The sequence below is a fragment of the Pristiophorus japonicus genome, chromosome 4 (assembly GCF_044704955.1).
Source record: "Pristiophorus japonicus isolate sPriJap1 chromosome 4, sPriJap1.hap1, whole genome shotgun sequence".
In the NCBI taxonomy this organism is placed as follows: domain Eukaryota; kingdom Metazoa; phylum Chordata; class Chondrichthyes; family Pristiophoridae; genus Pristiophorus; species Pristiophorus japonicus.
In genome coordinates, this window is record NC_091980.1 from 187,923,360 (window position 1) to 187,937,471 (window position 14,112).

Below are 14,112 nucleotides of genomic sequence, written 5' to 3' on the forward strand. Positions count from 1 at the left end.
TAATGGTGTTTGCTTTCAAATGTTCAGATAAAAGGAACATTTTGTTTACCACAAGGCTGTTGACTTTAAGTGCCTTCCAATGTAAGGTTACAGCAATGTGTAATCAGAAATAGTTGGCATCCAAATCTGAAGTTCCTGTTATAGTTTGCCCAAGAGCCTAGCAGAATATTAATCCAGTGTAGGCTTCAAAGCAATATTTTTACAAGAGATTCAGAAGGGCAATGTTCAGAAAGGAAGCTTTAATAGCAACACCTGCAACTGAAAACTCTTCAAAGAGCAATACTAAGGTACAGATCACAGTTGCCTAAAATTCCGCCCATGTCATTCTTATGAAAGAAAATGATAAATCGTTTTAAACTGTCAGATTAATCAGACTGCCTCTGTGCCATTTCCATGAGAAAGCCTAAATTTAAAATGTATTTTGCGTGAGAACAAAGTAGAACAGTAACAAAAAGACAAGATTTAATGGTTCCAAATTTCTTCAAGCTCTTCAGAACTACAAATTGTTCCACATTATTTAAATTTTTCATGAAGGTGATGGTGTCTGGCACAATGCATTGGCAGCATACTGGATTGTCCCACAGATTGGCAGGGTGTGGCTATGTGCCTGCGATTCCCCATTGTATTGATTTCTTGGTATCTATCACGCAACCAGGGCAAGGTGATGAGCAGCAGCTAGAGATTGAATCATCTCGAGCCACTCTTACAAATCTCCCAGCAACTGAGGAGACTGGCTTTGGCAAGGGACTGGTGACTGGGGGAGAAAAATAAAATGGTTTGCTTGTTGTTCAGCTGACTGCTCAGCACCTAGCTGTACACCACATTGTCCTCAGCCAGGACAGAACTCTACACATCCAGTGTTAGGCAGCATGTATAGAGCTCCAGTACTTCAGGCAGCTCATTGTTAATGTTAGAAACCTAATGGAGCTTTTCTTATTTCAAAGCATTAAAAATATTCCACAGTTATTTTCATAATTTCCTGCCTGGAATCTATTTAAAAGTGGCTTTTAATTTATTTGAAATGTTCCTGACAAGATGACTGCTTAGAAGTTCCTTTCTGATGCATCAAATCTGTTGAAATAGTTTTCTCGTGATGTAAAATGTTGTTCTTTGATCATGAAAGTATCAACACACCTCACCTTAATTAGACAAAATAACACCAATTTGCAAACCATTTTGTTCCCGTAGTTTCGTTCCTAATATGGTACACAGAGTTCTTTTGGGTTAACTGGCAAGCTGACTGACAGCAGACAAAATTCAGTTGTCAGGGCTGAGCGTTATCCCAGCTTGCATTACTTTTATCAATACTATGCTGTCAAATTGCTGGTTAAGCCAAGAATGCCAAGACAGCAATTTTCAAAGTGAGCAGAATGTTAACTGAGGATATCATGCCAACATATATGGATTGTCCCAAGGTTTGGACTACAACAACATAATCTCATTTTACTGTATGACAAAGATGTTTTGTTAGAGTATGTATATAATGTAAACAGATGTGTCAAAATACAGCTCTAGTTCACACTGACTTTACATTATAGTGTAACAAGGAACATCCTTAAAGATTTAACCTAACATTGGGCTATCTTCTGGGTAAATGCAAGTGTATATTTTAGATTGTCTACTTGTCCACTTTGGACCTAAGAAAAAGATAAGAGTATTTTAAAAAATGATAAGAAGATAGGAACAGTGAGGAGCAGAAAGATTTAGGGATTCAAGTACAAAAATCCCTAAAATCTAGAGGACAGATACAAAAAAATTAAAACTAATAGAATGTTGGTCTTTACGGGCTCTATTTTCCCCAGTGATTTGCACCATTTTTTTGGAGTAGGCTGCTTTTTTTGGCCTAAGTTTAAAAAAAACAGTTCCCCCCAATCAATTTGTACCAGCGTAACTCAAGTTAGTTACGATTTATTTTTTAGGTATGCTTTTTTTCCAGCCAAAGGGGGCGTAACCTGCCACCCGCGCTAAGTTTGGCCAGCTGAGAGTTACTCCAGTTCTTCTTAGGCCAGCGTATGTGGCTTCTGCAGAAAAACCTTCTGGCGAGTTAAGGAAATCGGCGCAGGGAAGTGCAACAGATGTCCGGACAGCAGCAGCAGGAGAGGTAAAAGAGAGGGGGAAAGGAGGGGAGAAGCCTTTTGGTATAGTTAGGTGCAGGGCCTGGGAGGGAGGAGGCCATTCGACCTGGGATAGGGGTAGAGGAGCGGACCGGGAGGCCACTCAGGGCCAGGGTTGGGTGGGGGAGTGGACAGGCAAGCTCTTCGGCCCAGGCTAGGGTCAAGGTAGCGGGACCGACAAGGCACTCGGGGTTAGGGTCAGGCAGGGGAGTGGGACCAGCAAGGCACTCGGGGCTAGGGTCAGGCAGGGGAGTGGGACCAGCAAGGCACTCGGGGCTAGGGTCGGTGGGAGCGGGACCACCAAGCTGGAGTTTGACAGATCATTCGCAGGTTGGGAGCGACGACATTTGCTTAGGCAAGATTGTGGGGTTTACAAATATCTTGCCCAGCAAATGTCCTCAAAATTCTTGTGCCTGGTAAAAGCTGTCGCATAGCCTACTTTTACAGGCGCAAGTGTTTTAAAACATACATAAATACAATTAAATTAAATTAAACACATTTTATTGTTAAAAACTCTGCCGACTACGCTAAGTTTATTTAAAACCATAATTTTTAAAACTTTTTTTTTTAAATCGCATTTTTTTTTATAAGACTTTTTATAGAGTTAATAACTTTAATTTAAATGAATCTTAAATATGTAGTGTATAGTTCTATTTTTTATTCGTGTTTTGGGTGTGTGGGGGGGGTTCTCATTCATCATAATGGGAACTACAACTTACGGAGTTCCCATTTTTATGAATGAGAAAATACTGTACTTTGATTGGCTGCCCAGAGCCATATGACTCCAACCGCAGCTTACGGATGTCCCAACATGGAAGCGCTGCGACGCGCAGGGAGTGAAGGCCTTAGGACCGGGATCTTGAGCGGGCGCAGCAGGAACAGGTAAGTGTGCATTTTTTTTTCCTTTTTTCAGTCGTTTGCCCGCGAGAAAACCTCGACCGGGATTTCTAGGTCAAAGTGTTTTTAAGTTGCTGCAATGTATTTTAATGTGTTGCGAGCTGGCTATATATTCCACTTTTCAGCCTGAGCTGCACGGTAACCATTGTGTCCCTGGTTATCGTGGCAACCTGATCTTTTTGGTGCAGATCAAGGCTCCGCCCCCACAACTAAAGGACAGGTTAGGCTGCGCCAAAATGAAGAAATCCAACAGGGAAACTTAGAACATTTTTTTTTGCCATACTTGGGTCCCAAAGAAACTGGTGTAACTCGTCAAGTACGCCAAAAAAAAAGCTTTGGGGAAAATTGAGCCTCATGTCAAGGGGGCTGGAAGTAATATAAGCTGTTATATAAGCTCTGGTTAGACACTATTTAGAATACTGTGTTCACTTCTGGGCACCGCACTTCAAGAAGGATATATTGGCCTTGGAGAGGGTGCAGTGCAGATTCACCAGAATGATACTGGGACTAAAAGAGTTAAACTATGAGGACAGGTTGCATAGATTGGGCTTATATTCCATTGAGTATAGAAGATTAAGTGGTGATATAGTTGAGGTATTTAAGATGATTAGAGGATTTGATAGGGTATATAAGAGAAACTATTTCCTCTGATAGGGAGAGTCCACAAGAAGAGGGCATAATCTTAAAATAATAGCTAGGCCCTTCAGGGTTGATGTCTGGAAGCAGTTCTCCACTCAAAGGATCTGGAAATCAGCAAAATTCTCCCCAAAAGAACTGTTGAAGCTATGGTCAATTGAAAATTTCAAAACTGAGATTGATAGATTTTTGTTTGGCAAGGGTATTAAAGATTACTGAACCAAGATGAGTAGATGGAGTTAAGATACAAATCAACCATGGTCTATTTGAATTGCAGATCAGACTTGAGGGTCTGAATGGTCTACTTCAGTTCCTATAGAAATTGATATTGATTAGTGTTAATTATTCATTCCTCCACCCACAAGCTTTTTAGTAAGGGCTATGTTTCAATTGTAAAATGGGAATAAAATTTAGGAATATCACCCAATTCCAGAATGTCACGTCCCTCTAGTTTCTAATTCTGCTCAAAACATGCAGCACGAGTCTGAAGCTGGTTGTGATCTTGCAGGATGATTTAATATAAACCAGATTACCTTAAGAATAGTGCATGCTCTTTAGACTAGTGGCCGTAATAGAAACTAGTGAAAAGTAGAGGGAAATCAGAAATAACTTTTTCACACACAGGGTGAGAAATGTCTGGAATAATCTGCCATTGAGGGTAGTTGAGATGCAGACTTTAGAAACATCAAAATGCAGTTAATGCTACATTGAGTGAATTAGGTTAACAGAGATAAACTTTGGCAGAATAAATAAAGATAAGTGCTATAATCTTAAAATACATCATAAGTTACAACATTCATTCACATCATTAGATGACTCCAGGAACACAAGAAGTTGCATCATTGGATAAGTAACCACTTGACTTAGCTTTAAATGAGTCATTGACTGGTGCCACCTAGATAGTGAGTAATCTACCTTGTGATATCACACAGCAACATCTGCTTGTTTAGCAAATGCTTTACTGTCAGTGTTAATGCAATTAAGGAAAAGTAGTCATTCGAATATTCACTGGAGAAATAAATGTTTTCCTAAATCTTCCTGTAAATATGGTCAATATCAACAGTTTGATTCCAAGCACAATTGTCAGTCTTACTGATAACCATTTAAAAAAAATCAAATGCACCCCCATAGTCACTGCCTATTAAAATGCATATAAAAGACTCCTTTTTCACAAAAAGGAGTCCTGTTTCATTATACACCACATTCTTTAAAGTGATTTATACATGAAAGTGCATTGTTAATTAATACTCAATGTTCCAAGTTGTCAGCTAAACAGCTGTCTACCATAAATATAACTTTTATTAAACTACCTTTACAAGGAACGTGGATGAACAATTGATCAAGCGACATTGGTTACTTTGAATCCTGCCCATGAACACATTACTTGTGCAGAGAAAATGTGTGTAACCTTTCACAAGCTGAAGATCAACACAGCTACACAAAGCAATAGAGCTAAACTAATTTCATCGCCAACCCAGCTTTTACTTTCAGCAATAATTGGATTGTGCACAACTTAAAGCTGAATTATAATATGGCAATCCAATAAAAATGGAATTGTAAGGTTTATCATTTTTATAAAGCGCATGAGAACAATTGTTCAGAGGTAAGCTTTTGAAATTCAAGATTCAGATACAATTTGGGTCATGAAATTTGAGCACTTTTGAGTTTATTATTGGTGAACTGTTCCAATCGGTGACACAAGGTCATATTACAGCTGGGCTTCCAATTTTCAATTGTTAATCCTCTATTTTCATGCATTTTATATAATTGTTTAATTTATATTGTAAAAATAAGATTCTTTAAGGACAACAAAATAAACTTTAGTAACAATACTATTTCAGCTTATGAAGTACAAAGCCACATTCTGATACTTGTAACTTTCTGTCTTGTTTGCCATTGAATAACACTTCTAAACAAATGAGTTTTGTGTTACACTGCTAACCTTAATTTTATTTAGATTTCATTCCAATTAATTTACTTCTGTAACTAAAATTTTTTTTAAAGTGATTAAGTGGCAGAGGCAATTTGTGTACTCAGTGAATATTTTAACATGAACTTTGACTAAAATCTGTGCAATAGCAAAAAATTGTCATTCATGTGATGTATATAGAATATATGCCCACCATAAAATTGCGTACTGTAGTACATAGAGTTGGGCTATGTAATATAAATTTCAGCAAATTCAGGGCTGTAACAACATACCAAACATATGATGCTTGAGCAGCCTAAAAGAAACTTAATTTATTTATCTATCGACCAAGGTGATTTTGATTAAAACAATTTTGATTCAGGAATCCTAATTCTAAGAAACCACACTGAAAATAGAAATCTGGTGCAGTTTCTGCCTTAAGCAAGGCCTTGGCTGCCCTATTAGGGTTACAGCAGGAGTCTGCACACTTCAGGAATTTAAAAGTAAGGTTAACTGCTGTAATTAACTTGCATGATTCACAATCCACTTGCAGCCCAGGTTATTCATTAACCAGTTCATTACACTGTCAATGTGAAGTTCTAAAAGCCTGCTTTCAATTAAATCAAGGGCAGGCACATTTAGCTTTAAATTGTTCTCCATTTTGCATAAAGGGTGCGTACCACTGAAAAGTAGAAACAAAACAGCTGCACCAGGAGAAGCTGGTTTTCAGAAGGTTACATTTACAAGGAGATGCCAATTACCAACTTGCACCTGGAAGTGCTCAGTGGACAGAAGTAAACAAAAAAACCAATATTCAAGCATGTTCACTTTCACACAAAAACATAAAGCAAAAACATAGAACAAAAGGATGAAAAAGTCAAATAAATTGAGGTGAGCTGTGAATGCAGTATTAAAATATATAAGATGTTTTATTCCATTGAGGACTGCTGCACCAAATCTACACATTTAAGAAAAAACAGAAATCAATTTACAGCCCGTCTCTAAAACAATTTAAAAAGTGTTTCCAAGGTCTACTGACTTTGTTTTTAATAAAACTGAGCAATATTTAAGATCATATCACAGTGGGATTTTAGAGAAATAAATGGTGTGATTATTTTATCATGGAGTGCAACAAGTACAAGTGTGCAATGCTAAGTTATTAGAGTTAGAGTTAATGTACCCAGATGTTTCATGCTTGAATAGGGGGACTGGAACTGATTAAAACATAAGGTTTAACTAAAGATATGAATTAACTAAAGACTTATTACAGCATCTGACACATTTCAGTGCTTATTAGAAGCTTTGGGTTGCTATTAATTTCTCTGAGATTTCAATTATTTTCTAAAATAAACTTGCAAAGTGCTATTTCTGATATTCTAGGAGTGCAAATTTTCGAACCCTCCTCTCTGGGCTGATTAAGATTACATCTTAATATAAACTGAACCCAGCCCATATTTTCAGGAGAGAAGATATTTCATTTTATTGATGTATTCAGCTTGCAATGGTTATTAAATATTTTGCTTAATGGTCTGTTCAACTCAAGTTTTTCTATCCGATTCAAAGCTGGGAGCATAATAGATTGTAGGTTTATTACAACACTGTAGGCATCTCAGAATGCTTATGAAGCAATTACACGTTATATATAGTTGTCAAATTCTTCTGGATTCTCTGGAAAATAAGTTAAAGGAGATAAAATGGTGCTTACACGAATTTTCCTACATCCTTTCACAATTGGCAACATACAAAGCTTGTAGGCTTGAATTTGTGAGGCTCTGTTATTTGGATGGTTAAATCCTAAATCCTTTAGATTGTCATTGACCCCAAATTTGGCTTCAAAGAGCCAACCTAATTGAGCAATTCCAAAGTTCAGATTAGATTTCAGACTCAGACCACCCGAATGACAACTGAAATTGAAGTCAAACCTAAAATGTCTTGGACCAAGAACCTGCTGAATTTAAAGATTTTTGCGAAAGAGGCTGTGTAGCACACTGCCCTTTCCCCTCTAGAAACTGGGTTCAATCCAGCTTAGATTAGTGGAACAAATTATCTCTCTTCTGGTTGTAATTGTTTGGGCACTCACAACCTAGTTCTGAGTTGGAGCAGCTCTGCAGTACAATGTGCAATTTGGCACTAAATTGGTTTAATCACTCAAAGACTACATGAATGTCTAGTATAGGAAATGGGAAAAAATGAAGGAGACTTGTCCATGTAATAAGTCGTCATTCTCCTGTTTCAGCTCTGGCACATAGTCAGTGAATGAAAGTCGACTGTCGCTGTTTACTACAAGCATCATTTATGAAATTAAGCTGCCTTACCCAGTTCCTCCTGGGCATAAACTCCAAATACAAAACTCTACAATTTGGCACTAAACTGGCAGTCTCACATAAGAGCTGCCATGAGGGTGGCAGGTGTGAGAAGTGGAAAGTAAATCACACTGGCATATCATAAGATGCTCTTCTGAGGTTGGGTTAAGGCACATTCATTGGGCAGTAAGAGCGAGATTTAGTTTTTGACAGTGATAAAGCTGACCTAAGAGTATTTGATACTGATATTACATGCCAGAAAATGGAAAGATATTCCATTGCCCAGTATTGATATCCTTCATTTTGGCAAGCTGAAAGCTTTATGCCCCCAAAAATATATGACTATTAAAAACAGTGTCTGATCACCAGTGCCACCTATTAACAGGAGAAGACTCTTGCTTTTATTTTTCAGTTTTACTTAATACAGAACACTGTATATAAATATAGCTTAATCAGAGAATAGGTACTGCGATATCTGCAGCTCCTTGCTGGTTGGTTGCGTCACCCAAATACAAACCAGCCCAAGAGCAACTCTGCACACCCCACACACCTTTGTAATAAACTTTTTATCATCTTCCTTTGTTATACCACCCGCCTGATAAATACTTCTGATGGAAACAGAGAATGAACTTTTAGCCTGCTGACAATGTGCACATCCATTGAACACTCTTGAGGTATATGAGGAAGTATGAGAGGAGATTAGCTCTTTATGAACCCTGGTTACCCTATCACATCAAACAAGGTTCTGGTGAGATATCATTAGGCATTTGAGAAAGGCTGAGAATAAATTCACTGGTTAAAAATTAAATCGGTTTAGTTGGGTCAGTATCTTAAGTCAGCTTCTGTAAACATGTCTGTACAGCAAAGAATTTGTAATTGTTGCATCCCTGAAGGTCAAAGTAGTCTACCATAGATCCAGTCATACCTCATTAGATCAAACTGGCACTTTATAATTCTCTCTGCCATAATAAACCTTTTCTTTCATCGTGGCTGAAGTTGTCTTAATGATCACCTAGCCATAGTATCCACGTGATGACAGTCCCAGTAATATAATAGTGATTCATATTTGATCCTACTTTGAGGGACCAGCTGTTTTATAGAATGCCTGAAGTCAGTACAGAGGTCCTCTTTCAAGGCCAAACTAGTTACTGCAAGTCTGCAACAATGAGGTACGAGAAAAGATCTCAAAGTATTGAACCTATATTTATTTCTGCAAAAAAATATTTTATTATCTAAACAAATCCCCATTGAGATTTGCAACTTTACAGGGGTAATGCATATATTTTGTTTGATTTGATATAACTATAGATAATTCAATGCTATATCAACAAGAAACAAATTATAACATTATACCTAAAAAGCATAATAATAGCTTGTCACATTTTCCTGCCATTGTTTTCAGACAAAACTGTCAAATGAAAAAATTCAAACAGGTAAAATATAAAACAGAAATGAGATTATGATTGAAACAAAAATAAAAAGCAAGCACATTTTTTGTGTGTATATTGATTTCTTTTCAATTTCATTTCATGTGGTATTCCTAACTCAATTAAAATACTGAGAGGGCTTCTACAGTATTTAGTCTAAGAGCACCTGGTTGGAAATGTTTAATATCTTGAAAACAAATAAGTGATTGTGCCTTTGAATGCAGTTAATAGAAATATGAATGCAGTTTCAATAGAAAGCCCTTTGTTTGCAAGCAACAGCTGGTAACAAATAAAAATATTTTTTTTAAAACATAAAATATAAAGACAGCGACTTTGCTGGTCACTGAGTGTGTTGACATTGTACATGTTGTTGAAGATTTCTTGAAAGAACATGTTTGATTTTTCTAGAAATAATGAACATGAAATCTTCATAAACATAGTTACTATGTCGCAACTCTTACACCATGAAGGCAGTTTGACCAGAAAAAGCTTCTACAAATTTGACAAAATTCTTAATTTGCTAAAACATAATCTATGGCAACACTACAAAAACACATGCCAAAATGTACAGAATATATGCCTCCAACTCTCGATGTTTACAGTACAAACCTGGCATTTTTAACCATTTCCAAGATGAATCAATTACATTTATCAATCTTACATGGTTACCTGTCCAATATCATAATTTATTTTAGTTTTGAAAAAATTGGCCTCTGCTTAGAATTGTTATATATTGCTTATTAAAAAATATTCTTTGGTAGTGGCAATTTAATTTAAACATGGTGTTACTGGAGTCCCACTGTTCCACAATTGTTTCACAGAATATTTGAGCGACTAGCCTAATACAAGAACAGTCACCAACGTAATGGCTCAATAACAAAGAATGTGTCTGGGTAACTCGCTGTGATCTTAAAGCTCTATTTAATCTAAATTTGCATTTCTCGGCCATTAGCCACAACTGTAAGAATTTACTTTGGAAAAGATGTGTTGCAGTTTCTGCCAAAATACATGTAAAACTGTAAATCATTTAAAAAATAATTCTCAGCAGTTTCTTGTTTGGGATGACGTGCACGGTTTTAGTAAATTAAAAAAAAAGTTGCCTTCTCATCACTGTCTACAAAGATGAAATGTATATTTACATTTGCAGTAACTGGTTTCCCCCCATTGGAGCAGTTTGAGCACTGCCACCATTTAAGTTAGGCACTAAAACATTTTTTTTTCTTATTTTAACGATGATCACTTCTTTTTCGCAAAAAGGCTGAATCTTTTTTCCTTGTCCTTTTTGCCTGGACTTGTTTCTTGAGCAATCACAGATGGGAGAGGTAGGGTATGTGCCCTGCCTTCACCATGTCTTGCATTCTGTGGCTCGTCATACTCTCCTATTGCCGTGTTGAGATTGTGGATCCAGCTATGTATCTCCTCCTACAAGAGTAAAAGAGACGTCCATTAATGTAGAAAACAACTTGGTTATCTGCACCACGACAGGTGAGGGCGCAGCATGTCAAAGTATTTCATTTCATCTGTACCATTATGTCTTCAAGTTCAATAATTGGCATCAAATACATAAACAAGCACTTCCTTTGTACCAACGCTGTGACCCAAAAAAGTGAGTGCTAAAAGTATTGGTTTGATTTGTGCCCATTTGTAAAACACCTGACACATATCATTCCACTTCAGGTTTGACACATTGCACAGCTGAGTTGTAATAACATTTCCCAAGAGACATAGTTTGTGAGAGTGGCATGACCAGAGCAGTGATACACAGGCTCAATCACCGTAACCATTACCTTCCTGATATGCTACTGTGAGAAAGTGGTGAGCAAAGGCCAGACACCAAACCTACAGGAAGTGAAGCAAGAATCAGCGGGGCGATATTGAGCCCTGCCCCAAACGAGGCGCACCTACCATCTTTGACATTTCTTTTGCCTTGGGGCAGTGTTCCAGTTGGCTGCAGGGCAGAAGTGGGCGTGCAGTGGGTCCACCGCTCCGACCAATCATCAGCACTATGCTGATGACATCAGCGTAACGTGGATGTGCTGCAGCGTGCTGAGGCGTCACAATGTCCCTCCCCTTCAGTTAAAGGGGAGAACCACTGCGAACTCTGCAGCCACTTTAGTGGCAAACACTGGGCCACCAGGGAGGGTTTTGGCTAGGCCAGTGGCCTGGCACCCAAGAGGGGGTGCTGGGCTGCCAACCCGAATGCACGGCCATAATTGTCAGCCCGACCTCGCAGTCGCCAACAAAAAAAATAACACGGCATCGCCGGCAGCGCCACCTCCCCTTTAAGGGTGGCCAAGTAACGGAGAGTGTACCGACAGCAAAAGCTGTCTGGGGGACCGACCGGCAGTGCCGCTCCCGCGGGGCAATTTCGGGAAGGGGTCGCTGCCGGTAAGGGGTCAGCCCTTGCACGCCGCAGCGGGAAAAAGGACGGAGCGGTCCCCTATTTAAAAAAGGAGGCAGACAGAAAGCAGAAAACTATAGACCAGTTAGTCTAACATCTGTCGTTAGGAAAATGTTGGAGTCCATTATTAAGGAAGCAGTAGCGGGACATTTGGAAAAGTATAATAGAGTCAAGTAGAGTCAGCATGGTTTAATGAAAGGGAAATCATGTTTGACAAATTTGCTGGAGTTCTTTGAGGATGTAATGAGCAGGGTGGATAAGGGGGAACCCGTGGATGTGGTGTATTTGGATTTCCAGAAGACCTTCGATAAGATGCCACATAAAAGGTTACTGCACAAGGTAAAAGTTCACGGGGTTGGGGGTAATATATTAGCATGGATAGAGGATTGGCTAACTAACAGAAAACAGAGAGTCGGAATAAAGGGTTCATTCTCTGGTTGGCAACCAGTAACTAGTGGGGTGCTGCAGGGATCAGTGCTGGGACCCCAACTATTTACAATCTATTTTAACGACTTGGAAGAAGGGACTGAGTATAATGTAGCCAAGTTTGCTGACGATACAAAGATGGAAGGAAAAGCAATGTGTGAGGAGGACACAAAAAATCTGCAAAAGGACATAGACCGGCTAAGTGAGTGGGCAAAAATTTGGCAGATGGAGTATAATGTTGGAAAGTGTGAAGTCATGCACTTTGGCAGAAAAAAAATCAAAGAGCAAGTTATTATTTAAATGGAGAAAGATTGCAAAGTGCTGCAGTACAGCGGGACCTGGGGGTACTTGTACATGAAACGCAAAAGGTTACTATGCAGGTACAGCAAGTGATCAGGAAGGCCAATGGAATCTTGGCCTTTATTGCAAAGGGGATGGAGTATAAAAACAGGGAAGTCTTGCTACAGCTATACAAGGTATTGGTGAAGCCACACCTGGAATACTGCGTGCAGTTTTAGTTTCCATATTTACGAAAGGATATACTTGCTTTGGAGGCAGTTCAGAGAAGGTTCACTATCCAGAACAACCCACAATAGACTCTATCTTTTTTGACCCTCCAACACACACACAAGTGGCAACCGACCCAGCGGTTCACCACGAAGCAGAACCCATCACCCGCAGCAGCCCAGCAAGACTCACCACCCCGAGCAGTCCAGCAAGGCCAGCTGCACAGCAGCCCAGCGAAGGCCCAACAAACGACTCACCAACACCAGCATTTGCACCGAGACGACCAACCAGGGAAAGGAAGGCCGCAGATCGACTCACATTGTAAATAGTTACACTATTGACTTTTGGGGGGGGTGGGGGAGGGGAGTGTTGTTTTGTATGTAAACCTATAATTACCATGTCTAACCACCAGAGGAGCTTATCCCCTGGAGTCCCAAGGGATCCCACAATCCCTTGGGAGCACCTGTGTATAAGGAGGCCTCACAGGCTGGAGAGGCACTCTGAGGTCTGTAATAAAGGACTACGGTCACACTTACTTTGAACTTGCAGTATCTAGTCTGACTCTATCCAAGACATTAACAGAGTTCACATGTAATGACAGGACTAAGCAATCCCAAATAGGCAAGATAAGACTCTGCCCTCTGCCTTCTTCGAGCACCCAGTAATGGACACTAACAGGATATTTGCATTCTCCACAACATCACTCTTAGGATTCATAATTAAGTGGCAATGTTTGGGCCAGCTGTTTCCCACCAACTGTAGCTAATCAGAGCTACATCAGATCTGTCAAAACTCAGGGGCAGTGTGGTCATACAAGACATTAGCAGGAATAGATCACAGATTGGTGATTCATTCTTCACACAGAGAGCATAAAAAAAACAAGAACACACCATTTTGCGAATCAAGCCCATTGCTTTCACAGACTATGGGGCCAAAATTCAGGTCCGCAAGAAAGCTTGCGTGCCTCCCGACTTTTTGGAGCCATCACCGCCGAAATTTTTGCGATCCAAATTCAACATGAAAATAAATGGCGTCCTGCGCAAAGGAGCAGTGGCAAACACCAGCTTTCAGCGGTGTGGGTTTCTTGATTGAAGCGGGATCACCACGGAGAAATTCAGTATGTTGCTAATGTGGATATAACGAGCCAGCTGCTCCCTGGCCTTCTTAAAGGGTTAGCAGCTAGGCCCTGAGGAGGGAAGGAGTTAGATTGCAGGATGGCTGGTACTCGTGGACCAAGGAGGGCAAACCGCCTTACTGATGCCGAGCTGGAGACCTCATGCAGGGTGTCGAGGGCAGTAGGAAACTGATTTATCCCGACGTGGGAAGACCAAGTCGTGAGGTAGTTACGCAATGCATGGAGGGAGATTGCAGGGGAGGTTTTGGGTACCTCCATCATGACATGACTCCCACGCAGTGCAGAAAACGCTTCAATGCTATCATCCGTGTAATGAAAGTGAGTACCTGTTCCACCAATTGCTGACCTTGCATCTGC

The 14,112-nt window shown here is 39.7% G+C and overlaps 1 protein-coding gene across 6 annotated transcripts in view; it reads right to left on the bottom strand.

Annotated features, from left to right (window-relative positions):
- Positions 1–6,465: 6,465 nt before the first annotated feature.
- The window catches only part of LOC139263202 (spectrin beta chain, non-erythrocytic 1-like), a 451,700-nt gene continuing 444,053 nt past the window's right edge, over positions 6,466–14,112 (bottom strand). For all 6 annotated transcript variants that reach the window (XM_070878931.1, XM_070878934.1, XM_070878933.1 and 3 more), the window contains exon 36: positions 6,466–10,708. In XM_070878931.1, coding sequence (XP_070735032.1) covers positions 10,523–10,708 — 186 coding nt within the window. In that variant the 3' untranslated portion in view covers positions 6,466–10,522. The remainder of the gene's footprint in view (positions 10,709–14,112) is intronic.